Source organism: Oncorhynchus nerka, linkage group LG18, assembly GCF_034236695.1.
Source record: "Oncorhynchus nerka isolate Pitt River linkage group LG18, Oner_Uvic_2.0, whole genome shotgun sequence".
Classification (NCBI taxonomy): domain Eukaryota; kingdom Metazoa; phylum Chordata; class Actinopteri; order Salmoniformes; family Salmonidae; genus Oncorhynchus; species Oncorhynchus nerka.
In genome coordinates, this window is record NC_088413.1 from 80,729,150 (window position 1) to 80,756,533 (window position 27,384).

Sequence of the window (27,384 nt, forward strand, 5' to 3'; positions counted from 1 at the left end):
ATAAAGATTGTCAACAGGGTAATCAGTAACAATAACAATGAATAGTAAATGTGTACGTTAGTTGGTCTGTTTGTTGGAGGACATGTACAGGTTAGTTGGTCTGTTTGTTGGAGGACATGTACAGGTTAGTTGGTCTGTTTGTTGGAGGACATGTGCAGGTTAGTTGGTCTGTTTGTTGGAGGACATGTGCAGGTTAGTTGGTCTGTTTGTTGGAGGACATGTACAGGTTAGTTGGTCTGTTTGTTGGAGGACATGTACAGGTTAGTTGGTCTGTTTGTTGGAGGACATGTGCAGGTTAGTTGGTCTGTTTGTTGGAGGACATGTACAGGTTAGTTGGTCTGTTTGTTGGAGGACATGTACAGGTTAGTTGGTCTGTTTGTTGGAGGACATGTGCAGGTTAGTTGGTCTGTTTGTTGGAGGACATGTGCAGGTTAGTTGGTCTGTTTGTTGGAGGACATGTGCAGGTTAGTTGGTCTGTTTGTTGGAGGACATGTACAGGTTAGTTGGTCTGTTTGTTGGAGGACATGTACAGGTTAGTTGGTCTGTTTGGAGGACATGTACAGGTTAGTTGGTCTGTTTGTTGGAGGACATGTGCAGGTTAGTTGGTCTGTTTGTTGGAGGACATTGGAGGACATGTACAGGTTAGTTGGTCTGTTTGTTGGAGGACATGTGCAGGTTAGTTGGTCTGTTTGTTGGAGGACATGTGGAGGACATGGTTAGTTGGTCTGTTTGTTGGAGGACATGTACAGGTTAGTTGGTCTGTTTGGAGGACATGTACAGGTTAGTTGGTCTGTTTGTTGGAGGACATGTACAGGTTAGTTGGTCTGTTTGGAGGACATGTACAGGTTAGTTGGTCTGTTTGTTGGAGGTTGGTACGTTAGTTGGTCTGTTTGTTGGAGGACATGTACAGGTTAGTTGGTCTGTTTGTTGGAGGACATGTGTACGTTAGTTGGTCTGTTTGTTGGAGGACATGTACAGGTTAGTTGGTCTGTTTGTTGGAGGACATGTACAGGTTAGTTGGTCTGTTTGGAGGACATGTGTACGTTAGTTGGTCTGTTTGTTGGAGGACATGTACAGGTTAGTTGGTCTGTTTGTTGGAGGACATGTGCAGGTTAGTTGGTCTGTTTGTTGGAGGACATGTACAGGTTAGTTGGTCTGTTTGTTGGAGGACATGTACAGGTTAGTTGGTCTGTTTGTTGGAGGACATGTGCAGGTTAGTTGGTCTGTTTGTTGGAGGACATGTACAGGTTAGTTGGTCTGTTTGTTGGAGGACATGTACAGGTTAGTTGGTCTGTTTGTTGGAGGACATGTACAGGTTAGTTGGTCTGTTTGTTGGAGGACATGTACAGGTTAGTTGGTCTGTTTGTTGGAGGACATGTACAGGTTAGTTGGTCTGTTTGGAGGACATGTGTACGTTAGTTGGTCTGTTTGGAGGACATGTGTACGTTAGTTGGTCTGTTTGTTGGAGGACATGTACAGGTTAGTTGGTCTGTTTGTTGGAGGACATGTACAGGTTAGTTGGTCTGTTTGTTGGAGGACATGTGCAGGTTAGTTGGTCTGTTTGTTGGAGGACATGTACAGGTTAGTTGGTCTGTTTGGAGGACATGTGCAGGTTAGTTGGTCTGTTTGTTGGAGGACATGTGTACGTTAGTTGGTCTGTTTGTTGGAGGACATGTACAGGTTAGTTGGTCTGTTTGTTGGAGGACATGTACAGGTTAGTTGGTCTGTTTGTTGGAGGACATGTACAGGTTAGTTGGTCTGTTTGTTGGAGGACATGTGCAGGTTAGTTGGTCTGTTTGGAGGACATGTACAGGTTAGTTGGTCTGTTTGTTGGAGGACATGTACAGGTTAGTTGGTCTGTTTGTTGGAGGACATGTGCAGGTTAGTTGGTCTGTTTGTTGGAGGACATGTGCAGGTTAGTTGGTCTGTTTTGGAGGACATGTACAGGTTAGTTGGTCTGTTTGTTGGAGGACATGTGCAGGTTAGTTGGTCTGTTTGTTGGAGGACATGTACAGGTTAGTTGGTCTGTTTGTTGGAGGACATGGAGGTTAGTTGGTCTGTTTTTGGAGGACATGTACAGGTTAGTTGGTCTGTTTGTTGGAGGACATGTGCAGGTTAGTTGGTCTGTTTGTTGGAGGACATGTGGTCAGGTTAGTTGGTCTGTTTGTTGGAGGACATGTGCAGGTTAGTTGGTCTGTTTGTTGGAGGACATGTGCAGGTTAGTTGGTCTGGTCTGTACGTTAGTTGGTCTGTTTGTTGGAGGACATGTGTACGTTAGTTGGTCTGTTTGTTGGAGGACATGTACAGGTTAGTTGGTCTGTTTGTTGGAGGACATGTACAGGTTAGTTGGTCTGTTTGTTGGAGGACATGTACAGGTTAGTTGGTCTGTTTGGAGGACATGTACGTTAGTTGGTCTGTTTGGAGGACATGTGTACGTTAGTTGGTCTGTTTGTTGGAGGACATGTACAGGTTAGTTGGTCTGTTTGTTGGAGGACATGTACAGGTTAGTTGGTCTGTTTGTTGGAGGACATGTGCAGGTTAGTTGGTCTGTTTGTTGGAGGACATGTACAGGTTAGTTGGTCTGTTTGGAGGACATGTGCAGGTTAGTTGGTCTGTTTGTTGGAGGACATGTGTACGTTAGTTGGTCTGTTTGTTGGAGGACATGTACAGGTTAGTTGGTCTGTTTGTTGGAGGACATGTACAGGTTAGTTGGTCTGTTTGTTGGAGGACATGTACAGGTTAGTTGGTCTGTTTGTTGGAGGACATGTGCAGGTTAGTTGGTCTGTTTGGAGGACATGTACAGGTTAGTTGGTCTGTTTGTTGGAGGACATGTACAGGTTAGTTGGTCTGTTTGTTGGAGGACATGTACAGGTTAGTTGGTCTGTTTGTTGGAGGACATGTGCAGGTTAGTTGGTCTGTTTGTTGGAGGACATGTGCAGGTTAGTTGGTCTGTTTGGAGGACATGTACAGGTTAGTTGGTCTGTTTGTTGGAGGACATGTGCAGGTTAGTTGGTCTGTTTGTTGGAGGACATGTGCAGGTTAGTTGGTCTGTTTGTTGGAGGACATGTACAGGTTAGTTGGTCTGTTTGTTGGAGGACATGTGCAGGTTAGTTGGTCTGTTTGGAGGACATGTACAGGTTAGTTGGTCTGTTTGTTGGAGGACATGTGCAGGTTAGTTGGTCTGTTTGTTGGAGGACATGTGTACGTTAGTTGGTCTGTTTGTTGGAGGACATGTGTACGTTAGTTGGTCTGTTTGTTGGAGGACATGTACAGGTTAGTTGGTCTGTTTGTTGGAGGACATGTGCAGGTTAGTTGGTCTGTTTGTTGGAGGACATGTGCAGGTTAGTTGGTCTGTTTGTTGGAGGACATGTGTACGTTAGTTGGTCTGTTTGTTGGAGGACATGTACAGGTTAGTTGGTCTGTTTGTTGGAGGGACATGTGCAGGTTAGTTGGTCTGTTTGTTGGAGGACATGTACAGGTTAGTTGGTCTGTTTGGAGGACATGTACAGGTTAGTTGGTCTGTTTGTTGGAGGACATGTACAGGTTAGTTGGTCTGTTTGGAGGACATGTGCAGGTTAGTTGGTCTGTTTGTTGGAGGACATGTACAGGTTAGTTGGTCTGTTTGTTGGAGGACATGTGCAGGTTAGTTGGTCTGTTTGTTGGAGGACATGTGTTTGGAGGACAGGTTAGTTGGTCTGTTTGTTGGAGGACATGTGCACGTTAGTTGGGTTTTGGAGGACAGTACAGGTTAGTTGGTCTGTTTGGAGGACATGTACAGGTTAGTTGGTCTGTTTGTTGGAGGACATTACAGGTTAGTTGGTCTGTTTGGAGGACATGACAGGTTAGTTGGTCTGTTTGTTGGAGGACATGTACAGGTTAGTTGGTCTGTTTGTTTGGAGGACATGTGCAGGTTAGTTGGTCTGTTTGTTGGAGGACATGTGCAGGTTAGTTGGTCTGTTTGGAGGACATGTACAGGTTAGTTGGTCTGTTTGTTGGAGGACATGTGCAGGTTAGTTGGTCTGTTTGTTGGAGGACATGTGCAGGTTAGTTGGTCTGTTTGTTGGAGGACATGTGTAGGTTAGTTGGTCTGTTTGGAGGACATGTACAGGTTAGTTGGTCTGTTTGTTGGAGGACATGTGGAGGACAGGTTAGTTGGTCTGTTTGTGTGGAGTTGGTCTGTTTGTTGGAGGACATGTACAGGTTAGTTGGTCTGTTTGTTGGAGGACATGTACAGGTTAGTTGGTCTGTTTTTGGAGGACATGTACAGGTTAGTTGGTCTGTTTGTTGGAGGACATGTGCAGGTTAGTTGGTCTGTTTGTTGGAGGTGTACAGGTTAGTTGGTCTGTTTGGAGGACATGTACAGGTTAGTTGGTCTGTTTGTTGGAGGACATGTGCAGGTTAGTTGGTCTGTTTGGAGGACATGTACAGGTTAGTTGGTCTGTTTGTTGGAGGACATGTACAGGTTAGTTGGTCTGTTTGTTGGAGGACATGTACAGGTTAGTTGGTCTGTTTGTTGGAGGACATGTGCAGGTTAGTTGGTCTGTTTGGACAGTGACAGTTGGTCTGTGGAGGACAGGTTAGTTGGTCTGTTTGTTGGAGGACATGTGTACAGGTTAGTTGGTCTGTTTTGGAGGACATGTACAGGTTAGTTGGTCTGTTTGTTGGAGGACATGTGCAGGTTAGTTGGTCTGTTTGTTGGAGGACATGTACAGGTTAGTTGGTCTGTTTGGAGGACATGTGCAGGTTAGTTGGTCTGTTTGTTGGAGGACATGTTAGTTGGTCTGTTTGGAGGGTTAGTTGGTCTGTTTGTTGGAGGACATGTACAGGTTAGTTGGTCTGTTTGTTGGAGGACATGTACAGGTTAGTTGGTCTGTTTGTTGGAGGACATGTACAGGTTAGTTGGTCTGTTTGTTGGAGGACATGTGCAGGTTAGTTGGTCTGTTTTTGGAGGACATGTACAGGTTAGTTGGTCTGTTTGTTGGAGGACATGTACAGGTTAGTTGGCCTGTTTGTTGGAGGACATGTACAGGTTAGTTGGTCTGTTTGTTGGAGGACATGTGCAGGTTAGTTGGTCTGTTTGTTGGAGGACATGTGCAGGTTAGTTGGTCTGTTTGGAGGACATGTACAGGTTAGTTGGTCTGTTTGTTGGAGGACATGTGCAGGTTAGTTGGTCTGTTTGTTGGAGGACATGTGCAGGTTAGTTGGTCTGTTTGTTGGAGGACATGTACAGGTTAGTTGGTCTGTTTGTTGGAGGACATGTGCAGGTTAGTTGGTCTGTTTGGAGGACATGTACAGGTTAGTTGGTCTGTTTGTTGGAGGACATGTGCAGGTTAGTTGGTCTGTTTGTTGGAGGACATGTGCAGGTTAGTTGGTCTGTTTGGAGGACATGTACAGGTTAGTTGGTCTGTTTGTTGGAGGACATGTGCAGGTTAGTTGGTCTGTTTGTTGGAGGACATGTGCAGGTTAGTTGGTCTGTTTGTTGGAGGACATGTGTACGTTAGTTGGTCTGTTTGTTGGAGGACATGTACAGGTTAGTTGGTCTGTTTGTTGGAGGACATGTACAGGTTAGTTGGTCTGTTTGTTGGAGGACATGTGCAGGTTAGTTGGTCTGTTTGTTGGAGGACATGTGCAGGTTAGTTGGTCTGTTTGTTGGAGGACATGTGCAGGTTAGTTGGTCTGTTTGTTGGAGGACATGTGCAGGTTAGTTGGTCTGTTTGTTGGAGGACATGTACAGGTTAGTTGGTCTGTTTGTTGGAGGACATGTGCACGTTAGTTGGTCTGTTTGTTGGAGGACATGTACAGGTTAGTTGGTCTGTTTGTTGGAGGACATGTACAGGTTAGTTGGTCTGTTTGGAGGACATGTGCAGGTTAGTTGGTCTGTTTGTTGGAGGACATGTGCAGGTTAGTTGGTCTGTTTGGAGGACATGTACAGGTTAGTTGGTCTGTTTGTTGGAGGACATGTGCAGGTTAGTTGGTCTGTTTGTTGGAGGACATGTGCAGGTTAGTTGGTCTGTTTGGAGGACATGTACAGGTTAGTTGGTCTGTTTGTTGGAGGACATGTACAGGTTAGTTGGTCTGTTTGTTGGAGGACATGTACAGGTTAGTTGGTCTGTTTGGAGGACATGCAGGTTAGTTGGTCTGTTTGTTGGAGGACATGTGCAGGTTAGTTGGTCTGTTTGGAGGACATGTACAGGTTAGTTGGTCTGTTTGTTGGAGGACATGTGCAGGTTAGTTGGTCTGTTTGTTGGAGGACATGTGCAGGTTAGTTGGTCTGTTTGTTGGAGGACATGTACAGGTTAGTTGGTCTGTTTGTTGGAGGACATGTGCAGGTTAGTTGGTCTGTTTGGAGGACATGTACAGGTTAGTTGGTCTGTTTGTTGGAGGACATGTGCAGGTTAGTTGGTCTGTTTGTTGGAGGACATGTGTACGTTAGTTGGTCTGTTTGTTGGAGGACATGTGTACGTTAGTTGGTCTGTTTGTTGGAGGACATGTGTACGTTAGTTGGTCTGTTTGTTGGAGGACATGTACAGGTTAGTTGGTCTGTTTGGAGGACATGTGCAGGTTAGTTGGTCTGTTTGGAGGACATGTACAGGTTAGTTGGTCTGTTTGTTGGAGGACATGTGCAGGTTAGTTGGTCTGTTTGTTGGAGGACATGTGTACGTTAGTTGGTCTGTTTGTTGGAGGACATGTACAGGTTAGTTGGTCTGTTTGTTGGAGGACATGTGCAGGTTAGTTGGTCTGTTTGTTGGAGGACATGTACAGGTTAGTTGGTCTGTTTGGAGGACATGTACAGGTTAGTTGGTCTGTTTGTTGGAGGACATGTACAGGTTAGTTGGTCTGTTTGGAGGACATGTGCAGGTTAGTTGGTCTGTTTGTTGGAGGACATGTACAGGTTAGTTGGTCTGTTTGTTGGAGGACATGTGTACGTTAGTTGGTCTGTTTGTTGGAGGACATGTGCAGGTTAGTTGGTCTGTTTGTTGGAGGACATGTGCAGGTTAGTTGGTCTGTTTGGAGGACATGTACAGGTTAGTTGGTCTGTTTGTTGGAGGACATGTACAGGTTAGTTGGTCTGTTTGGAGGACATGTGTACGTTAGTTGGTCTGTTAGTTGGTCTGTTTGTTGGAGGACATGTACAGGTTAGTTGGTCTGTTTGTTGGAGGACATGTGTAGGTTAGTTGGTCTGTTTGGAGGACATGTACAGGTTAGTTGGTCTGTTTGTTGGAGGACATGGAGGTTAGTTGGTCTGTTTGGAGGACACAGGTTAGTTGGTCTGTTTGTTGGAGGACATGTGCAGGTTAGTTGGTCTGTTTGGAGGACATGTACAGGTTAGTTGGTCTGTTTGTTGGAGGACATGTGCAGGTTAGTTGGTCTGTTTGGAGGACATGTGCAGGTTAGTTGGTCTGTTTGTTGGAGGACATGTGCAGGTTAGTTGGTCTGTTTCTAGTTTCTGTTGGAGGACATACAGGTTAGTTGGTCTGTTTGTTGGAGGACATGTACAGGTTAGTTGTTCTGTTTTTGGAGGACATGTACAGGTTAGTTGGTCTGTTTGTTGGAGGACACAGTTGGTCTGTTTGTTGGAGGACATGTGCAGGTTAGTTGGTCTGTTTGTTGGAGGACATGTGCAGGTTAGTTGGTCTGTTTGTTGGAGGACATGACAGGTTAGTTGGTCTGTTTGTTGGAGGACAGGTTAGTTGGTCTGTTTGTTGGAGGACATGTACAGGTTAGTTGGTCTGTTTGTTGGAGGACATGTACAGGTTAGTTGGTCTGTTTGTTGGAGGACATGTGCAGGTTAGTTGGTCTGTTTGGAGGACATGTGCAGGTTAGTTGGTCTGTTTGTTGGAGGACATGTACAGGTTAGTTGGTCTGTTTGTTGGAGGACATGTACAGGTTTTGGTCTGTTTGTTGGAGGACATGTGCAGGTTAGTTGGTCTGTTTGTTGGAGGACATGTACAGGTTAGTTGGTCTGTTTGTTGGAGGACATGTGCAGGTTAGTTGGTCTGTTTTTGGAGGACATGTGCAGGTTAGTTGGTCTGTTTGTTGGAGGACATGTACAGGTTAGTTGGTCTGTTTGTTGGAGGACATGTACAGGTTAGTTGGTCTGTTTGGAGGACATGTGCAGGTTAGTTGGTCTGTTTGTTGGAGGACATGTGCAGGTTAGTTGGTCTGTTTGTTGGAGGACATGTGCAGGTTAGTTGGTCTGTTTGGAGGACATGTACAGGTTAGTTGGTCTGTTTGTTGGAGGACATGTACAGGTTAGTTGGTCTGTTTGGAGGACATGTGCACGTTAGTTGGTCTGTTTGTTGGAGGACATGTGCAGGTTAGTTGGTCTGTTTGGAGGACATGTGCAGGTTAGTTGGTCTGTTTGTTGGAGGACATGTGCAGGTTAGTTGGTCTGTTTGGAGGACATGTACAGGTTAGTTGGTCTGTTTGTTGGAGGACATGTGCAGGTTAGTTGGTCTGTTTGTTGGAGGACATGTGCAGGTTAGTTGGTCTGTTTGTTGGAGGACATGTGCAGGTTAGTTGGTCTGTTTGTTGGAGGACATGTGCAGGTTAGTTGGTCTGTTTGTTGACAGGTTAGTTGGTCTGTTTGACATGTGCAGGTTAGTTGGTCTGTTTGTTGGAGGACATGTGCAGGTTAGTTGGTCTGTTTGTTGGAGGACATGTGCAGGTTAGTTGGTCTGTTTGTTGGAGGACATGTGCAGGTTAGTTGGTCTGTTTGTTGGAGGACATGTACAGGTTAGTTGGTCTGTTTGTTGGAGGACATGTGCAGGTTAGTTGGTCTGTTTGTTGGAGGACATGTCAGGTTAGTTGGTCTGTTTGTTGGAGGACATGTGCAGGTTAGTTGGTCTGTTTGTTGGAGGACATGTGTGCTGTCTAGGTTAGTTGGTCTGTTTGTTGGAGGACATGTGCAGGTTAGTTGGTCTGTTTGTTGGAGGACATGTGCAGTTAGTTGGTCTGTTTGTTGGAGGACATCTGTTTGTTGGAGGACATGTCAGGTTAGTTGGTCTGTTTGTTGGAGGACATGTGCACGTTAGTTGGTCTGTTTGTTGGAGGACATGTACAGGTTAGTTGGTCTGTCAGACACTGTCTGTCATCTTATGGCAGGCAGCAATGTAGTGCTCTGCCAACCCACAGCTCTCTGCGTCCTCCCCCAACCGGACGAGTAGCCTATCCTCATCAGAGAGGTCTTTGAAACCTTCAATAAGGTTGTCAAATTTTGGGAAATGACACTCATCGTTTGATACTTTTTAATAATGCAGCTCCGTCTCAGGTTCTGCTGTGGTGCAGTGGTTGCAATGGCAAGGCTGTGCTCACTGAGTTTGTACTTTTGATCAGTAACCATGGTCAAATAGTTTGCTCTGTTCTGTCGATTTAGGGCCAGATAGCACTGCATTTTGCTTTGTGTTTGTCTTGTGTTCCTCAATAAGTTATGCGTTTTGTTTTCTGTGTTGTAATTGTTTTATTCTGATTGTTTGGATGTTCTGTCCTGAGGCTTCTGTTAGTAGAACAGGTTATGAACTCAGCCTCAGGACCAGCTGGATGAGGGGACTGAGGCTTCAGTGTGTTAGTAGAACAGGTTTGTGAACTCAGCCTCAGGACCAGCTGGATGAGGGGACTCTTTTCTTTGCTCAGCTCTTGGCATTGCAGGGCTTGGTAATGATATGAGAGGGGGTCACTGTATTTTAGATGTTTCTAAAAACCTACGTTTGTATTATTAGTGGATATTGGCCTAATGGTGCTCTGCGTCCATTGTTTGTAGTTTCCTCTGGACATGTAGGAGAATCTTGTGGAGTAACTACAATGTTGTTGATCCATCCTCAGTTGTCTCCTACCACAGCATTAAACTCTGTAACTGTTTTAAAGTCACCATTGTCCTCATGTTGAAATCCCTGAGCAGTTTCCTTCCTCTCCGGCAACTGAGTTAAGAAGGACTCCTGTATATTTGTAGTGACTGGGTGTATTGATACACCATCCAAAGTGTAATTCATAACTTCACCATGCTCAAAGGGATATTCTGCTTTTATTTATTTTTTTTACCCATCAACCAATAGGTGTCCTTTGCGAGACATTAGAAAACCTCCCTGGTCTTTGTGGTTGAATCTGTGTTTGAAATTCACTGCTCGACTGAAGGACCGTACAGATAATTGTATGTGTTTGGGTACAGAGATGAGGTAGTCATTCATAAATCATGTTGAACACTATTATTGCACACAGAGTGAATCTATACAACTTGTAACATGACAAGTTAAGCAAATGTTTATTCCTGGACTTATTTAGGCTTTTCATTTGTAAAAAAATAGAAATAATAATAATAATAATTGTGTGCAGTGACAACAACAAAAAATCTAAATTTAATCCATTTGAGAACTTTGGTCTAATTCCCTGAAATCTGGATAATTTAATTAAGCTCTGAATTGTGGACACTAACACTTCGGGCTGAGGATTGTTCTAGAATTGTGGCCAATTCGTTGATGTAAATATTGAAGAGTGCAGGGCTCAGATTGCAACCCTGGCGAAGGCCCCGCCCCTGGTTAAAGAATTCTGTTATTTACGTGCCAATTTTAATGCTGCAATGTATTGCCAGTAGACATTGATTTAATTATGTTTTTTACCCCCTACACCACTTTCAATAACTTTGTAGAACAGTCCATTTTGGTATTATTTTGGTGGACAGGTTTATCTATCAGGGTCTCTCGGGTGTAAATATGATCGGTTGTACAATGTTTTGGTATAAATCCAATCAGGCTTTTGCTCAAGATATTGTGATTATTAAGGAATTTGTTAATTCTCTCTCTGTCCATCAGCTTTCTGCTCTCTGCTGTCTATTGTCTCTGCTGTCTATTGTCTCTGCTGTCTATTGTCTCTGCTGTCTATTGTCTCTGCTGTCTATTGTCTCTGCTGTCTATTGTCTCTGCTGTCTATTGTCTCTGCTGTCTATTCTCTCTGCTGTCTATTCTCTCTGCTGTCTATTGTCTCTGCTGTCTATTGTCTCTGCTGTCTATTCTCTTTGCTGTCTATTGTCTCTGCTGTCTATTCTCTCTGCTGTCTATTCTCTCTGCTGTCTATTCTCTATGCTGTCTATTCTCTCTGCTGTCTATTCTCTCTGCTGTCTATTGTCTCTGCTGTCTATTCTCTCTGCTGTCTATTCTCTAGCTGTCTATTGTCTCTGCTGTCTATTCTCTAGCTGTCTATTCTCTATGCTGTCTATTCCCTCTGCTGTCTATTGTCTCTGCTGTCTATTCTCTAGCTGTCTATTCTCTATGCTGTCTATTCTCTCTGCTGTCTATTGTCTCTGCTGTCTATTCTCTATCTGTCTATTCTCTAGCTGTCTATTCTCTATGCTGTCTATTCTCTCTGATGTATATTCTCTCTGATGTCTATCCTCTCTGCTGTCTATCCTCTCTGCTGTCTATTCTCTATGCTGTCTATCCTCTCTGCTGTCTATTGTCTCTGCTGTCTATTCTCTATGCTGTCTATTCTCTATGCTGTCTATTCTCTCTGATGTATATTCTCTCTGCTGTCTATCCTCTCTGCTGTCTATCCTCTCTGCTGTCTATTCTCTATGCTGTCTATCCTCTCTGCTGTCTATTCTCTCTGCTGTCTATTCTCTATGCTGTCTATTCTCTCTGCTGTCTATTCTCTCTGCTGTCTATTGTCTCTGCTGTCTATTGTCTCTGCTGTCTATTCTCTCTGCTGTCTATTGTCTCTGCTGTCTATTGTCTCTGCTGTCTATTCTCTCTGCTGTCTATTCTTTCTGCTGTCTATTCTCTCTGCTGTCTATTCTCTATGCTGTCTATTCTCTCTGCTGTCTATCCTCTCTGCTGTCTATTCTCTATGCTGTCTATTCTCTATGCTGTCTATCCTCTGCTGTCTATTCTCTCTGCTGTCTATTCTTTCTGCTGTCTATTCTCTCTGCTGTCTATTCTCTATGCTGTCTATCCTCTGCTGTCTATTCTCTCTGCTGTCTATTCTCTCTGCTGTCTATTCTCTATGCTGTCTATCCTCTCTGCTGTCTATTGTCTCTGCTGTCTATTCTCTCTGCTGTCTATTCTCTATGCTGTCTATTCTCTATGCTGTCTATTCTCTGCTGTCTATTCTCTCTGCTGTCTATTCTCTCTGCTGTCTATTCTCTATGCTGTCTATCATCTGCTGTCTATTCTCTCTGCTGTCTATTCTCTCTGCTGTCTATTCTCTATGCTGTCTATCCTCTCTGCTGTCTATCCTCTCTGCTGTCTATTGTCTCTGCTGTCTATTCTCTCTGCTGTCTATTGTCTCTGCTGTCTATTCTCTCTGCTGTCTATTCTCTATGCTGTCTATTCTCTATGCTGTCTATTCTCTATGCTGTCTATCCTCTCTGCTGTCTATTCTCTCTGCTGTCTATTCTTTCTGCTGTCTATTCTCTCTGCTGTCTATTCTCTCTGCTGTCTATCCTCTCTGCTGTCTATCCTCTCTGCTGTCTATTCTCTATGCTGTCTATTCTCTATGCTGTCTATCCTCTCTGTCTATTCATTCTTTTCTGCTGTCTATTCTCTCTGCTGTCTATTCTCTATGCTGTCTATTTCTCTGCTGTCATCTCTCTGCTGTCTATTCTCTCTGCTGTCTATCCTCTCTGCTGTCTATTCTCTCTGCTGTCTATCCTCTCTGCTGTCTATTCTCTATGCTGTCTATCCTCTATGCTGTCTATTCTCTATGCTGTCTATCCACCTCTGCCAGAGCTATTGCTGTCTATGCCCTGTCTATCCTCTCTCTGATTCTGAATTATGCCATTCTGTTTCCTGCTGATACTGACAAAAGAAAGACAGAAAGAGAAATATAAGCCTATGAAGCAAAAGGTTTCAAAATTCAGGTACCTTTCCCAAAATTCCCAGAAATCCCATTTTTCTGTTTCCATAACGTCTTCCATCTCTTTCCTGATCTCTTCCTCCCGACCCTGTAGCTATGGGGGTTCTTCTGTGGGGAGCTGCTGACGGGAGAAGTCCCATTCAGGGGCATTGATTGTTCGCGGTGGCGTATGGAGTAGCCATGAATAAGCTGGCGTTGCCCATCCCTTCCACCTGTCCAGAGCCCTTCGCCCATCTTATGGAAGGTAAGATGATTTCTGTTAGGTATTCTTCAGTGAGGCCAACAGCCACCTGTCCAGAGCCCTTCGCCCATCTTATGGGAAGGTAAGATGATTTCTGTTAGGTATTCTTCAGTGAGGCCAACAGCCACCTGCCCAGAGCCCTTCGCCCATCTTATGGGAAGGTAAGATGATTTCTGTTAGGTATTCTTCAGTGAGGCCAACAGCCACCTGCCCAGAGCCCTTCGCCCATCTTATGGGAAGGTAAGATGATTTCTGTTAGGTATTCTTCAGTGAGGCAAACAGCCACCTGCCCAGAGCCCTTCGCCCATCTTATGGGAAGGTAAGATGATTTCTGTTAGGTATTCTTCAGTGAGGCCAACAGCCACCTGCCCAGAGCCCTTCGCCCATCTTATGGGAAGGTAAGATGATTTCTGTTAGGTATTCTTCAGTGAGGCCAACAGCCACCTGCCCAGAGCCCTTCGCCCATCTTATGGGAAGGTAAGATGATTTCTGTTAGGTATTCTTCAGTGAGGCCAACAGCCACCTGCCCAGAGCCCTTCGCCCATCTTATGGGAAGGTAAGATGATTTCTGTTAGGTATTCTTCAGTGAGGCCAACAGCCACCTGCCCAGAGCCCTTCGCCCATCTTATGGGAAGGTAAGATGATTTCTGTTAGGTATTCTTCAGTGAGGCCAACAGCCACCTGCCCAGAGCCCTTCGCCCATCTTATGGGAAGGTAAGATGATTTCTGTTAGGTATTCTTCAGTGAGGCCAACAGCCACCTGCCCAGAGCCCTTCGCCCATCTTATGGGAAGGTAAGATGATTTCTGTTAGGTATTCTTCAGTGAGGCCAACAGCCACCTGCCCAGAGCCCTTCGCCCATCTTATGGGAAGGTAAGATGATTTCTGTTAGGTATTCTTCAGTGAGGCCAACAGCCACCTGCCCAGAGCCCTTCGCCCATCTTATGGGAAGGTAAGATGATTTCTGTTAGGTATTCTTCAGTGAGGCCAACAGCCACCTGTTTGTTGACAGAACGTACACATCGTTACCTTAATAATACAGATTATTCCCTTATAAGAGTATGTATATAAATAGATATATCCATCTCCATCCTGATCCATAATAGATAGATTGATATTTTCATTGAGGTCCTCTGTAGATCCATGGAGTGCCGTCATATATATATATATATAACTTTTGACCGGTAGTGTATATATTTATTATATATAGAGAGAGAGATACTAACAAAACATTACATCAAAGATTTTTTATAACTAACCCAAGATAGATCACAGCATGTCGTTTCCAATGGAAACAAATGAATCATAGTGGGGCAGAACAGGCAAGAAGGTGGGCAGAGCCAAGCACGAGCTAGCAGGAGCCTATTGGCGCGTTCTAGCATCTATTTGCATATTTCCGTTAAGGAACGCCTACTCTTTGAAATGCGCTTGTGCAGTAATTTAATTCGCCCTTCCACTCCATCTGAACAACGCAAATTTGGCAAAGGGTCAAATCTATAAAACTTAGTCCACTCTGTTTGTAAAATATTGTAGTTTTGGAAACCGAAAACTGTATTGAGATCAAATGTTTCATCAATGAGAACAGTAGCAGAATGTCGGCCAAAATCCATCTCCTTCTCCCACTGCCGGGCCACTGGGCTTCCTCTCACCACCATATTTGGTAGTGAGTGGAAACGGCCAACAGGATGCTTCACATTTATCACATCCAGTGAAATATCTGTCTCATTGTTCTATCTGTGGTACATCTAAACACACCACCTTTATTAACTTCTTCTTCTTCTCTCCTCCAGACTGCTGGAGTCCAGACCCCCACCTACGACCTCTCTTCACCAGTATCCTGGACCAGCTGACAACTATAGAGGAATCGGGCTTCTTCGAGATGCCAGTCGAGTCCTTCCACTCCCTGCAGGACGACTGGAAGATGGAGATTCAGGAGATGTTCGACCAGCTCAGAGTCAAGGAGAAGGTAGCGGGATTCTCAGTCAGCTTTCAAAAGATCAAAGGCCTCTGTCGTGGCGGTTTCCATATTATACAATATGGGGCCCACGAGATTTGTTTGTGCTGTCTTGCCAACTTTAATGGTTGTTGAACCAGGCTATGCAGAGTGATATGCTGTAGTGTCATCTATAATCCCCCCCCCCCCCGAAAAACAAAAAAATCGCACCACAAGTGTTAAATCTCCCCTGACCTCTAACCTTTTCTCCAGGAGCTGAGGTCGTGGGAGGAGGAGCTGAGTCGTGCTGCGCTACAGCAGAAGAGCCAAGAGGAGGAGCTTAGGAGGAGGGAGCAGGAGCTGGCGGAGAGGGAGATCCACATCCTGGAGAGAGAGCTGAACGTTATCATCCACCAGCTGTATCAGGAGAAACCCCGCGTGGAGAGCAGGCAGGGCAAGTTCAGACGCTCACGGCTCAAACTGAAGGACGGGAACAGGATCAGTCTGCCTTCAGGTAGGTATTTTCATCAGTAGGACAGGGCCAGCAATCTGATGTCTGTGGGTCTCACATGCAGAGATAGGATTCACAATGGCTCTGCGCTACTGCCCATTGAAGAGTTGACTGTTTGTGTGCATTTGAGTGCATCTGTGTCTGAATGTTTGTTTCTGTTTCTATGTGTGAATGCATGTTGCCATGGCAAAGAGTGGCTTAACTCCTACAGTTTTAGTTATATATTTATTTAGTTATATATTTATATTTATTTTGTTACACTGGGGCAAAAAAGTATTTAGTCAGCCACCAATTGTGCAAGTTCTCCCACTTAAAAAGATGAGAGAGGCCTGTAAAAATCCAGAAAATCACATTGTAGGATTTTTAATGAATTTATTTGCAAATTATGGTGCAAAATAAGTATTTGGTCACCTACAAACAAGCAATATTTCTGGCTCTCACAGACCTGTAACTTCTTCTTTAAGAGGCTCCTCTGTCCTCTTACAATTGCGACCTGCCCCACTGTATATGTCCCGATATAAATAAAAACAGCAACAAAGTTCAAATGCAGGGCAAGAGAGACCCCTTCAGTTTTAGTTTTATGTCCCAATATAAAAACAGCAACAAAGTTCAAATGCAGGGCAAGAGAGACCCCTTCAGTTTTAGTTTTATGTCCCAATATAAAACAGCAACAAGAAAGTTCAAATGCAGGGCAAGAGAGACCCCTTCAGTTTTAGTTTTATGTCCCAATATAAAAACAGCAACAAAGTTCAAATGCAGGGCAAGAGAGACCCCTTCAGTTTTAGTTTTATGTCCCAATATAAAAACAGCAACAAAGTTCAAATGCAGGGCAAGAGAGACCCCTTCAGTTTTAGTTTTATGTCCCAATATAAAAACAGCAACAAAGTTCAAATGCAGGGCAAGAGAGACCCCTTCAGTTTTAGTTTTATGTCCCAATATAAAATCAGCAACAAAGTTCAAATGCAGGTAATGAAAGAGAGACCCCTTCAGTTTTAGTTTTATGTCCCAATATAAAAACGGCAACAAAGTTCAAATGCAGGGCAAGAGAGGCCCCTTCAGTTTTAGTTTTATGTCCCAATATAAAAACGGCAACAAAGTTCAAATGCAGGGCAAGAGAGACCCCTTCAGTTTTAGTTTTATGTCCCAATATAAAACGGCAACAAAGTTCAAATGCAGGGCAAGAGAGACCCTTCAGTTTTAGTTTTATGTCCCAATATAAAAGTAGCAACAAAGTTCAAATGCAGGGCAAGAGAGACCCCTTCAGTTTTAGTTTTATGTCCCAATATAAAAACAGCAACAAAGTTCAAATGCAGGGCAAGAGAGACCCCTTCAGTTTTAGTTTTATGTCCCAATATAAAAACAGCAACAAAGTTCAAATGCAGGGCAAGAGAGGCCCTTCAGTTTTAGTTTTATGTCCCAATATAAAAACAGCAACAAAGTTCAAATGCAGGGCAAGAGAGACCCCTTCAGTTTTAGTTTTATGTCCCAATATAAAAACAGCAACAAAGTTCAAATGCAGGGCAAGAGAGACCCCTTCAGTTTTAGTTTTATGTCCCAATATAAAAACAGCAACAAAGTTCAAATGCAGGGCAAGAGAGACCCCTTCAGTTTTAGTTTTATGTCCCAATATAAAAACAGCAACAAAGTTCAAATGCAGGGCAAGAGAGACCCCTTCAGTTTTAGTTTTATGTCCCAATATAAAAACAGCAACAAAGTTCAAATGATTGAGTGACCGGTAGGTGCAAAATCTGTACCTCCGCTGTGCTGTGTCAGCACCATGGACAGAGTGCACTGGGGGGCTATGGAAAGTCCCTGGGCGGTTAGGTATGACTCCTCTGGGTTTCCATAACAAAAAAAACAGTGCTCCTCTGTGCTAAAATAACGTGAAAGACCTCCGCTTGTAATATTTTGATTTATAAAGGACGGGGTCAAGCTTACAGTTGAACCTGCTTCACTGAACTGCGCCTCACGCCCCCCCACTTTAGAGTTAGCCTCTTAGCCAGCTGTAACAGGCGTTAGTGTTATTCGCCATTTTCACTTTAACCAGCTAATCTGCCACTGCCGCTGATGAATATCCTGAAATGAAAACCACAAGGCCGCCGTCAAGCCCGGTAGCGAGGATGCTGCCGACCTCCAGCTAAGAGGCTTCAGCAAGTGTCGCCAGGATAATGGCTCCACAATCCCTCCTCCAACTCCCGACTGTTCCTGACGATCTTGGAACGGAGGAGCCAGCCCAGGTTAGCCTATAGAATCCTATTACCCAAGATGCAAGATGCATGGTTTTCTGCCCCCAAAAAAACATTTATTTAATAGCAACTGGATCATAGGAAGAGCGAGGAATATTCAGTTACTGAAGATGCGGCACTTCTTGGTCAAAAGCACTCAATGGTCTCCGCATTTGAACTTTATTGTGATACTTATTGTGGTACAGCGTGATATAAACAGAATTCAATATAATTCCAATGCAAGAACCCCCCCCCGCCAAATACAAAAAATAAGTTTATCCTTGGTCTGCTCAAATTGCACCCTATTCCCTATATAGTGCACTACTTTAGACCAGAGCCCTATTCCCTATATAGTGCACTACTTTAGACCAGGACCCTATTCCCTATATAGTGCACTACTTTAGACCAGGGCCCTATTCCCTATATAGTGCACTACTTTAGACCAGATCCCTATTCCCTATATAGTGCACTACTTTAGACCAGAGCCCTATTCCCTATATAGTGCACTACTTTAGACCAGGGCCCTATTAGCCTATATAGTGCACTACTTTAGACCAGGGCCCTATTCCTATATAGTGCACTACTTTAGACCAGAGCCCTATTCCCTATATAGTGCACTACTTTAGACCAGGGCCCTATTCCTATATAGTGCACTACTTTAGACCAGGGCCCTATTCCCTATATAGTGCACTACTTTAGACCAGAGTAGCCTATTCCTATATAGTGCACTACTTTAGACCAGGGCCTATTCCCTATATAGTGCCTGTACTTTAGACCAGGGCCCTATTCCCTATATAGTGCACTACTTTAGACCAGGGCCCTATTCCCTATATAGTGCACTACTTTAGACCAGGGCCCTATTCCCTATATAGTGCACCACTTTCACGTGGCTACGGTCCGGCAAACGGTACTGAATTATTAGACTGTTAAATAGCTATTAGACTGTTAAATAGATATTAGACTGTTAAATAGATATTAGACTGTTAAATAGATATTAGACTGTTAAATAGATATTAGACTGTTAAATAGCCTTAATGTAGCCTGTATGAAGGCTGTATGTAGCCTGTATGAAGGCTGTATGTAGCCTGTATGAAGGCTGTATGTAGCCTGTATGAAGGCTGTATGTAGCCTGTATGAAGGCTGTATGTAGCCTGTATGAAGGCTGTATGCAACATTTATGTAGCCTGTATGAAGCCTGTATGTAGCCTGTATGAAGCCTGTATGTAGCCTGTATGAAGCCTGTATGTAGCCTGTATGAAGGCTGTATGTAGCCTGTATGAAGCCTGTATGAAGCCTGTACGAAGCCTGTATGTAGCCTGTATGTAGCCTGTATGTAGCCTGTTTGAAGCCTGTATGTAGCCTGTATGTAGCCTGTATGAAGGCTATACGTAGCCTGTATGTAGCCTGTACAAATCTAAATCAAATCAAATCCAATCCAATCAAATGTTATTTGTCACATACACATGGTTAGCAGATGTTAATACGAGTGTAGCGAAATGCTTGTGCTTCTAGTTCCGACAATGCAGTGATAACCAACAAGTAATCTAACTAACAATTCCAAAACTACTGTCTTATACACAGTGTAAGGGGATAAAGAATATGTACATAAGGATATATGAATGAGTGATGGTACAGAGCAGCATACAGTAGATGGTATCGAGTACAGTATATACATATGAGATGAGTATGTAGACAAAGTAAACAAAGTGGCATAGTTAAAGTGGCTAGTGATACATGTATTACATAAGGATGCAGTCGATGATGTAGAGTACAGGATATACGTATGCATATGAGATGAATAATGTAGGGTAAGTAACATTATATAAGGTAGCATTGTTTAAAGTGGCTAGTGATATATTTACATCATTTCCCATCAATTCCCATTATTAAAGTGGCTGGAGTTGGGTCAGTGTCAATGACAGTGTGTTGGCAACAGCCACTCAATGTTAGTGGTGGCTGTTTAACAGTCTGATGGCCTTGAGATAGAAGCTGTTTTTCAGTCTCTCGGTCCCAGCTTTGATGCACCTGAACTGACCTCGCCTTCTGGATGATAGCGGGGGTGAACAGGCAGTGGTTCGGGTGGTTGATGTCCTTGATGATCTTTATGGCCTTCCTGTAACATCGGGTGGTGTAGGTGTCCTGGAGGGCAGGTAGTTTGCCCCGGTGATGCGTTGTGCAGACCTCACTACCCTCTGAGAGCCTTACGGTTGAGGGCGGAGCAGTTGCCGTACCAGGCGGTGATACAGCCCGCCAGGATGCTCTCGATTGTGCATCTGTAGAAGTTTGTGAGTGCTTTTGGTGACAAGCCGAATTTCTTCAGCCTCCTGAGGTTGAAGAGGCGCTGCTGCGCCTTCTTCACGGCGCTGTCAGTGTGAGTGGACCAATTCAGTTTGTCTGTAATGTGTATGCCGAGGAACATAAAACTTGCTACCCTCTCCACTACTGTTCCATCGATGTGGATAGGGGTGTTCCCTCTGCTGTTTCCTGAAGTCCACAATCATCTCCTTAGTTTTGTTGACGTTGAGTGTGAGGTTATTTTCCTGACACCACACTCCGGGCCCTCACCTCCTCCCTGTAGGCCGTCTCGTCGTTGTTGGTAATCAAGCCTACCACTGTTGTGTCGTCCGCAAACTTGATGATTGAGTTGGAGCGTGCGTGGCCACGCAGTCGTGGGTGAACAGGGAGTACAGGAGAGGGCTCAGAACGCACCCTTGTGGGGCCCCCGTGTTGAGGATCAGCGGGGAGGAGATGTTGTTGCCTACCCTCACCACCTGGGGGCGGCCCGTCAGGAAGTCCAGTACCCAGTTGCACAGGGCGGGGGTGAGACCCAGGGTCTCGAGCTTGATGACGAGCTTGGGGGGTACTATGGTGTTGAATGCCGAGCTGTAGTCGATGAACAGCATTCTCACATAGGTATTCCTCTTGTCCAGGTGGGTTAGGGCAGTGTGCAGTGTGGTTGAGATTGCATCGTCTGTGGACCTATTTGGGCGGTAAGCAAATTGGAGTGGGTCTAGGGTGTCAGGTAGGGTGGAGGTGATATGGTCCTTGACTAGTCTCTCAAAGCACTTCATGATGACGGAAGTGAGTGCTACGGGGCGGTAGTCGTTTAGCTCAGTTACCTTAGCTTTCTTGGGAACAGGAACAATGGTGGCCCTCTTGAAGCATGTGGGAACAGCAGACTAGTATAGGGATTGATTGAATATGTCCGTAAACACACCGGCCAGCTGGTCTGCGCATGCTCTGAGGGCGCGGCTGGGAATGCCGTCTGGGCCTGCAGCCATGCGAGGGTTAACACGTTTAAATGTCTTACTCACCTCGGCTGCAGTGAAGGAGAGACCGCATGTTTTCGTTGCAGGCCGTGTCAGTGGCACTGTATTGTCCTCAAAGCGGGCAAAAAAGTTATTTAGTCTGCCTGGGAGCAAGGCATCCTGGTCCGTGACTGGGCTGGGTTTCTTCTTGTAGTCCGTGATTGACTGTAGACCCTGCCACATGCCTCTTGTGTCTGAGCCGTTGAATTGAGATTCTACTTTGTCTCTGTACTGACACTTAGCTTGTTTAATAGCCTTACGGAGGGAATAGCTGCACTGTTTGTATTCGGTCATGTTGCCAGACACCTTGCCCTGATTAAATGCAGTGGTTCGCGCTTTCAGTTTCACGCGAATGCTGCCATCAATCCACGGTTTCTGGTTAGGGAATGTTTTTATCGTTGCTATGGGAACGACATCTTCAACGCACGTTCTAATGAACTCGCACACCGAATCAGCGTATTCGTCAATATTTTTATCTGACGCAATACGAAACATGTCCCAGTCCACGTGATGGAAGCAGTCTTGGAGTGTGGAGTCAGCTTGGTCTGACCAGCGTTGGACAGACCTCAGCGTGGGAGCCTCTTGTTTCAGTTTCTGCCTGTAGGCAGGGATCAACAAAATGGAGTTGTGGTCAGCTTTTCCGAAAGGGGGGCGGGGCAGGGCCTTATATGCATCGCGGAAGTTAGAGTAACAATGATCCAAGGTTTTACCACCCCTGGTTGCGCAATCGATATGCTGATAAAATTTAGGGAGTCTTGTTTTCAGATTAGCTTTGTTAAAATCCCCAGCTACAATGAATGCAGCCTCCGGATAAATGGTTTCCAGTTTGCAAAGAGTTAAATAAAGTTAGTTCAGAGCCATCGACGTGTCTGCTTGGGGGATATATATACGGCTGTGATTATAATCGAAGAGAATTCTCTTGGAAGATAATACGGTCTACATTTGATTGTGAGGAATACTAAATCAGGTGAACAGAAGGATTTGAGTTCCTGTATGTTTCCTTCATCACACCATGTCTCGTTAGTCATGAGGCATACGCCCCCGCCACTCTTCTTACCAGAAAGATGTTTGTTTCTGTCGGCGCGATGCGTGGAGAAACCCGTTGGCTGCACCGCATCGGATAGCGTCTCTCCAGTGAGCCATGTTTCCGTGAAGCAGAGAGTGGTGCGTTGCAGTCTCTGATGTCCCTCTGGAATGCTACCCTTGCTCGGATTTCATCAACCTTGTTGTCAAAAGACTGGACATTGGCAAGAAGAATGCTGGGGAGTGGTGCGTGATGTGCCCTTGTCCTGAGTCTGACCAGAAGACCGCTACGTTTCCCTCTTTTTCGGAGTCGTTTCCTTGGGTAGCCGCTGCATGCGATCCATTCCGTTGTCCTGTTTGTAAGGCAGAACACAGGATCCGCGTCGCCGGAAAACATATTCTTGGTAGCCTGTATGTAGTACTGATGGTGAGTTGACGCTGATCTTATATTCAGTAGTTCTTCTCGACTGTATGTAATGAAACCTAAGATGACCTGGGGTACTAATGTAAGAAATAACACGTAAAAAAAACAAAAAACTGCATAGTTTCCTAGGAACGCAAAGCGAGGCGGCCATCTCTGTCGGCGCCGGAAGTACTGTAGCCTGTACGAAGCCTGTACGTAGCCTGTATGAAGCCTGTATGTAGCCTGTATGTAGCCTGTATGAAGCCTGTATGAAGCCTGTATGTAGCCTGTATGTAGCCTGTACGTAGCCTGTACGTAGCCTGTATGAAGGCTGTATGTAGCCTGTATGAAGGCTGTATGTAGCCTGTATGTAGCCTGTATGAAGGCTGTATGTAGCCTGTATGAAGGCTGTATGTAGCCTGTATGTAGCCTGTATGTAGCCTGTATGTAGCCTGTATGAAGCCTGTATGTAGCCTGTATGTAGCCTGTACGTAGCCTGTACGTAGCCTGTATGAAGGCTGTATGTAGCCTGTATGTAGCCTGTATGTAGCCTGTATGAAGGCTGTATGTAGCCTGTATGAAGCCTGTATGTAGCCTGTATGTAGCCTGTATGAAGCCTGTATGAAGGCTGTATGTAGCCTGTATGTAGCCTGTACGTAGCCTGTATGAAGGCTGTATGTAGCCTGTATGAAGGCTGTATGAAGGCTGTATGTAGCCTGTATGTAGCCTGTATGAAGGCTGTATGTAGCCTGTATGTAGCCTGTATGAAGCCTGTATGAAGGCTGTATGTAGCCTGTATGTAGCCTGTATGAAGCCTGTATGTAGCCTGTATGAAGGCTGTATGTAGCCTGTATGTAGCCTGTATGTAGCCTGTATGAAGGCTGTATGTAGCCTGTATGTAGCCTGTATGTAGCCTGTATGAAGCCTGTATGTAGCCTGTATGTAGCCTGTATGAAGGCTGTATGTAGCCTGTATGTAGCCTGTATGTAGCCTGTATGAAGCCTGTATGTAGCCTGTATGTAGCCTGTATGTAGCCTGTATGTAGCCTGTACGTAGCCTGTACGTAGCCTGTACGAAGGCTGTATGTAGCCTGTATGTAGCCTGTATGTAGCCTGTATGTAGCCTGTATGAAGCCTGTATGAAGCCTGTATGTAGCCTGTACGTAGCCTGTACGTAGCCTGTACGTAGCCTGTACATAGCCTGTACGAAGGCTGTACGAAGCCTGTATGTAGCCTGTACGTAGCCTGTACGTAGCCTGTACGTAGCCTGTACGTAGCCTGTACGTAGCCTGTACGAAGGCTGTACGAAGGCTGTGAAGCCGTATGTAGGCTGTAGCCTGTATGTAGCCTGTATGTAGCCTGTATGTAGCCTGTATGTAGCCTGTATGAAGGCTGTATGAAGGCTGTATGTAGCCTGTATGTAGCCTGTATGTAGCCTGTATGTAGCCTGTATGTAGCCTGTATGTAGCCTGTATGAAGGCTGTATGAAGGCTGTATGTAGCCTGTATGTAGCCTGTATGTAGCCTGTATGTAGCCTGTATGTAGCCTGTATGAAGGCTGTATGAAGGCTGTATGTAGCCTGTATGTAGCCTGTATGTAGCCTGTATGTAGCCTGTATGAAGGCTGTATGTAGCCTGTATGTAGCCTGTATGTAGCCTGTATGAAGCCTGTATGAAGCCAGCGATTTACATGAATAGTTTTATTTATATGGACATTGTTTGATTTGTTTGTGCTCTTCTTTGTCCAGATTTTCAACACAAGATCACCGTGCAGGCCTCTCCCTCTCACGATCGATGCAGGAGTTTACTGGGTAGTCTCTCCAGCCCTCCCACCAGTCCCCAGGCCCCGTTACTACCACGCCTCAGAGCCATACAACGTAAACACTATATGCTATTTACATTACCTTTGACCTTTAAATTATTATTTTTCTTAGCAGAAGGTCTTATCCTGAGTGACTTACAATCAGCTGATACTGTGTATCCTCCTAGGTTTGGGTTGACTATTGACCATATTTACAGTTCAGCACATGTTCTGTATTTTTATTTATTTTTTTTTTTTAATTTAAACCTTTATTTAATCAGGAAGGGCTCATTGAGATTTCAAATCTCTTTTTCAAGAGCGTCCTGGCCAAGATAGGCAGCACCAAGTCATTACAAAAATTACAGACAAAACTACAAGTAATCTAGTAAAAACCATAGAATTTGCAAGAGTATAACACAGCAAATTAAAAACATTGACAGGTCAGGGAATCAGTCTCAAGATCGTCATCAGAGATGGGTATTATTTGGAACCATTGCCATTATATTACCATTATGTATCGTTATGTAATGTTTATTTACCATGTGTAACGAAAACATCTTACTAACCACAGCTCTCATGACAAAAAAAACTCATTCCATGTTTTTGAGTTTTTTTTGTAAATGTGAACTTCTAAAATGGAGTCTTGTTTTCCAGTGACTCCTGGAGGTGAGGGGTGTAAAGGTTGGGGTCGGTTGGATGAGGAGGAAGAGAAGAGAGGCTCCAGGAAGAAAGGCCGTATCAGGGGCTCACACAGAGAACACAGTGATGATGAGAGGTGAGAGGAGGGGTGAGGCAGGGTGAGGGAGGAAGGGTCGGGTATTGGGCAAGGTGAGGGAGGGTAGGGCAGGACCAGGGCGGGGCAGAGTGAGGGAGGGCAGGACCAGGGCGGGGCAGAGTGAGGGAGGGTGGGGAAGGACCAGGGCATCTAACCTGATCACATACATGTTTGTGCTGTCTTGCATGCAACGACCAGACTACAACAGACCTTAACATGCCACTATTTAGTGGTTCTCTATAGCTCTTTATCTCCTGCCCCTACCAGCATCAAGGTCCCTCAGGAGGGGAACAGACAGAGGTCCTGCAGCGCCCCAAATCTCCGCAGGTCACCGAGACACAGCCCTGCCATACCAGGGGTACCCAGCCTCACTGAGATGGGTAAGGACTGAAATAACACTATCAGAGATGGGTAGGGACTGAAATAACACTATCAGAGATGGGTAAGGACTGAAATAACATGATTAGAGATGGGTAGGGACTGAAATAACACTATCAGAGATGGGTAGGGACTGAAATAACACTATCAGAGATGGGTAGGGACTGAAATAACATGATTAGAGATGGGTAAGGACTGAAATAACATGATTAGAGATGGGTAAGGACTGAAATAACATTATCAGAGATGGGTAAGGACTGAAATAACATGATTAGAGATGGGTAAGGACTGAAATAATATTATCAGAGATGGGTAAGGACTGAAATAATATTATCAGAGATGGGTAAGGACTGAAATAACATTATCAGATATGGGTAAGGACTGAAATAACACTATCAGAGATGGGTAAGGACTGAAATAACATTATCAGAGATGGGTAGGGACTGAAATAACATGATCAGAGATGGGTAAGGACTGAAATAACACTATCAGAGATGGGTAAGGACTGAAATAACACTATCAGAGATGGGTAGGGACTGAAATAACACTATCAGAGATGGGTAGGGACTGAAATAACATGATCAGAGATGGGTAAGGACTGAAATAACATTATCAGAGATGGGTAGGGACTGAAATAACACTATCAGAGATGGGTAAGGACTGAAATAACATGATTAGAGATGGGTAGGGACTGAAATAACACTATCAGAGATGGGTAGGGACTGAAATAACACTATCAGAGATGGGTAAGGACTGAAATAACATGATTAGAGATGGGTAGGGACTGAAATAACACTATCAGAGATGGGTAGGGACTGAAATAACACTATCAGAGATGGGTAGGGACTGAAATAACATGATTAGAGATGGGTAAGGACTGAAATAACATGATTAGAGATGGGTAGGGACTGAAATAACACTATCAGAGATGGGTAAGGACTGAAATAACATGATTAGAGATGTGTAAGGACTGAAATAGCACTATCAGAGATGGGTAGGGACTGAAATAACACTATCAGAGATGGGTAGGGACTGAAATAACACTATCAGAGATGGGTAAGGACTGAAATAACATGATTAGAGATGGGTAGGGACTGAAATAACACTATCAGAGATGGGTAGGGACTGAAATAACACTATCAGAGATGGGTAGGGACTGAAATAACATGATTAGAGATGGGTAAGGACTGAAATAACATGATTAGAGATGGGTAAGGACTGAAATAACACTCAGAGATCAGAGATGATCAGAGGTAAGGACTGAAATAACATTATCAGAGATGGGTAGGGACTGAAATAACACTATCAGAGATGGGTAAGGACTGAAATAACACTGTCAGAGATGGGTAGGGACTGAAATAACATGATCAGAGATGGGTAAGGACTGAAATAACACTATCAGAGATGGGTAGGGACTGAAATAACACTATCAGAGATGGGTAAGGACTGAAATAACATGATTAGAGATGGGTAGGGACTGAAATAACACTATCAGAGATGGGTAGGGACTGAAATAACACTATCAGAGATGGGTAGGGACTGAAATAACATGATTAGAGATGGGTAAGGACTGAAATAACATGATTAGAGATGTGTAAGGACTGAAATAACATGATTAGAGATGGGTAAGGACTGAAATAACACTATCAGAGATGGGTAGGGACTGAAATAACACTATCAGAGATGGGTAAGGACTGAAATAACATGATTAGAGATGGGTAAGGACTGAAATAGCACTATCAGAGATGGGTAGGGACTGAAATAACATGATTAGAGATGGGTAGGGACTGAAATAACACTATCAGAGATGGGTAGGGACTGAAATAACATGATTAGAGATGGGTAAGGACTGAAATAACATGATTAGAGATGGGTAAGGACTGAAATAACACTATCAGAGATGGGTAAGGACTGAAATAACATTATCAGAGATGGGTAGGGACTGA

General features: G+C 44.5%; 1 protein-coding gene across 1 annotated transcript in view; it reads left to right on the forward strand.

Annotated features, from left to right (window-relative positions):
• The window catches only part of map3k9 (mitogen-activated protein kinase kinase kinase 9), a 57,453-nt gene that overhangs the window by 25,103 nt on the left and 4,966 nt on the right, over positions 1-27,384 (forward strand). Inside the window, 7 exon segments of the mRNA XM_065003383.1 lie at positions 12,938-12,995; positions 12,998-13,087; positions 14,874-15,049; positions 15,290-15,530; positions 24,233-24,361; positions 24,940-25,060; positions 25,328-25,440. Of these exon segments, the coding sequence (XP_064859455.1) occupies positions 12,938-12,995; positions 12,998-13,087; positions 14,874-15,049; positions 15,290-15,530; positions 24,233-24,361; positions 24,940-25,060; positions 25,328-25,440 (928 nt within the window).